At 50.5% G+C, this 2,358-nt stretch overlaps 1 protein-coding gene across 1 annotated transcript; it reads left to right on the forward strand.

Annotated features, from left to right (window-relative positions):
* Positions 1-679: 679 nt before the first annotated feature.
* LOC105854692 (RRP12-like protein) lies at positions 680-2,122 on the forward strand. Its single transcript, XM_012734990.1, has 3 exons — positions 680-886; positions 1,397-1,626; positions 1,791-2,122. The coding sequence occupies exons 1-3, from the start codon at positions 748-750 to the stop codon at positions 1,833-1,835; spliced, it is 414 nt and encodes a 137-aa protein (XP_012590444.1). The 5' UTR covers positions 680-747; the 3' UTR covers positions 1,836-2,122.
* Positions 2,123-2,358: the final 236 nt, after the last annotated feature.

Below are 2,358 nucleotides of genomic sequence, written 5' to 3' on the forward strand. Positions count from 1 at the left end.
AATCAGTCCAAACCTATCACTCTCTGCCTCTCACAAATGTTCCCACTCCTGCAACTCTGTTTGCAGAGGTTTCCGAACTCCGCTGCCTTTGTAAGGTTTGTGTTCTAGCTGAAGGACTTCGGGGAGGGTAGCAGGGCAATAGGAACCCGTACTAAATCGGTTGCTGGCTCTGAAGTGTAATTAGAAGAGATTAATTAGAGCGATCAAGTGCTGCCGTGAGGCAAGAGAGGCATTGCAATACGGCGTCTCCAACAATCAATGAAAATAGCCACGAGAATTTAGCGCATCGTTCGCTGCTTTTTTTCTTTTCAGTCCAAACAGGGTTTTACTCTTTCGGATCTGACCAGATCTTAACTCTTGAATATAATTTTGTTTCTACGCTTAACTTTTGAAATTAGATTTTCAAAGTTAGTAGAGGTACGTCTGTCTGTTTATAAACGAAAAGATCTCCAGTTTTATAAAGCTCATATCGGTGACCCAAGAACCTGGAGTCGGAGCTTCAGGGACTCCCTAGCAACAGAACTTCCTTCTTGGCCGCGGGTCTCCCGGCAACCGCCGGAGATTCCGAGCTCGCCGGGTACAAGCCGGATGTTGTCCGTTTTGCCATGGTAACGGACGCGAATCCGGAAATTACGCTAGAGGAAAAGGAAGTGAGGAGACCTGCAAACCCACGTGGGTTCTGCGCGTGTTTCGCGGTGCCTGGAAGCCGGTGCTTTAATCTCCCTGCGCTCGGGGGCCCAGGTCGGCATGGGTCGCTCCGGCAAGCTGCCGTCCGGTGTCTCGGCTAAGTTGAAACGCTGGAAGAAGGGGCACAGCAGCGACAGTAACCCCCCCACCTGCCACCACCGCCAGGCCGCCCGCAGCCGCTTCTTCAGCCGGCCCTCAGGTAACAGAGTCGGGAGCCAGGCACCGTCCGTGGCTGGTTTCTGGGTGGGGCTGGGCCTCTCTGGAGGCTCAGACGCCCAGACACGGGACCCCTCGCCCCTTGGAATGTCGGATCTGCGCTAAGAGCCACCCTCCCCACTTGGCAGGTACGGACGCAGTGCAATTGGGAAATGGCTAGCCTGGAGTAACACTGGCATCGCAGTTGGAACTCCTAGTTAGAGGAAACCGTGCGCGGCTCTTCCCAAAGCGCTTTCACCTTCTTTATTTCCCAAGCCCCCAGAGTGCCCATCCCAAGCCGACCCCGCGGCATCGGGGCAGGAAACCTGCTTGGAGGGTTCCCTGTCCGCGCGTGCGGTCAGCCTGTGGACCTGACGGCGGGTTCAGGATTCCGCCCCTCGAGTTGGGACTCTGTCCTCTGCTGACTGCTTGCTTAGGGGTGCTTTTTGTTCGTTTGGCCAAAAGGAGGTACGGGCAGAAGTAGGGGCCTTAACCTGGTGTCTTGGGTTCTCAGGAAGGAGCGACCTGACCGTAGATGCCGTGAAGTTGCATAATGAGCTGCAGTCAGGATCCCTGCGTCTGGGCAAAAGCGAGGGGCCAGAGACGGCCATGGATGAAGAGGTGACGCCGGCCCTCACCGAGCAGTCCTCGGGCACCTTTCTGAGCGGCCTCTCCGACTGCACGAACGTCACCTTCAGCAAAGTGCAGCGCTTCTGGGAGTCCAACTCTGCCGCCCACAAGGAGGTAGGGTGGGAGGCCTGGGGCGGGGAGGGCCAGGCTCGTGCCTGTTCTCTGATTTTTTGTTTTTGTTTTTGTTTTATTGATCTATGTATTTCCTCTTGAACTTTAATGACTTGCTACCCATTTGCAACTTTTCTTTCATTTTCAAGCTTTTTCTTTTCTTCCAGTACTGGCTGACTCCTGCCAGTGACAGCCGCCGATGTTTTGTATGATGTGTCATCTCTGCTACTCTGCCCATCCATTTGTTACCCCTCCTGGGGCAGGTTCCACTCTTTGCTTTTTCTAACAATATGTTAATGACCTTAGAGTAGCAATGTTTTCCAAATATTGATCTTTCAGCTATACCTTATACCGGACTTTTTACATAGCATACTTTGAGAACCATTTGCTGGCAGTTCTCCTGTGCTTATGACTATCCAGATGTTTCTTTTGACACACCTTTTCCCTTTGCAAAGCAGCAGAGGCAGCTCTTTCTGTTCAAGTAGCTTCTCCTTTCCTTTTCCTAATAAACTTGTCCTTTTAAAATGTTAAAAAAAAAAATAAGGTTGTTGATTAATTTAATGCTGAATAATGTTGGTTGGAAAATGTTATTTCCTTTTTTTAGTCCACAGCATAAAATGCATACATGTATGTTTTTCATTCTTTAAATGCAAAAAGTAAACATTGTAAATGGTACCAGAGTGACAGGAGTAGAATAAAAAGTGGAAGTTGTTCTCCTATCTCAGCTCCCTCCTG

This window comes from Condylura cristata, unplaced genomic scaffold (genome assembly GCF_000260355.1).
Source record: "Condylura cristata isolate star-nosed mole 26May11 unplaced genomic scaffold, ConCri1.0 scaffold00407, whole genome shotgun sequence".
Lineage (NCBI taxonomy): Eukaryota > Metazoa > Chordata > Mammalia > Eulipotyphla > Talpidae > Condylura > Condylura cristata.

Bases quoted from the DNA above. Each gene is read 5' to 3' on its own strand.
- LOC105854692 (XM_012734990.1), top strand. From the start codon at position 748: ATGGGTCGCTCCGGCAAGCTGCCGTCCGGTGTCTCGGCTAAGTTGAAA. The intron at 887-1,396 runs GTAACAGAGTCG...TTGGGTTCTCAG, and splicing joins CTTCTTCAGCCGGCCCTCAG to GAAGGAGCGACCTGACCGTA. The intron at 1,627-1,790 runs GTAGGGTGGGAG...CTTTTCTTCCAG, and splicing joins ACTCTGCCGCCCACAAGGAG to TACTGGCTGACTCCTGCCAG.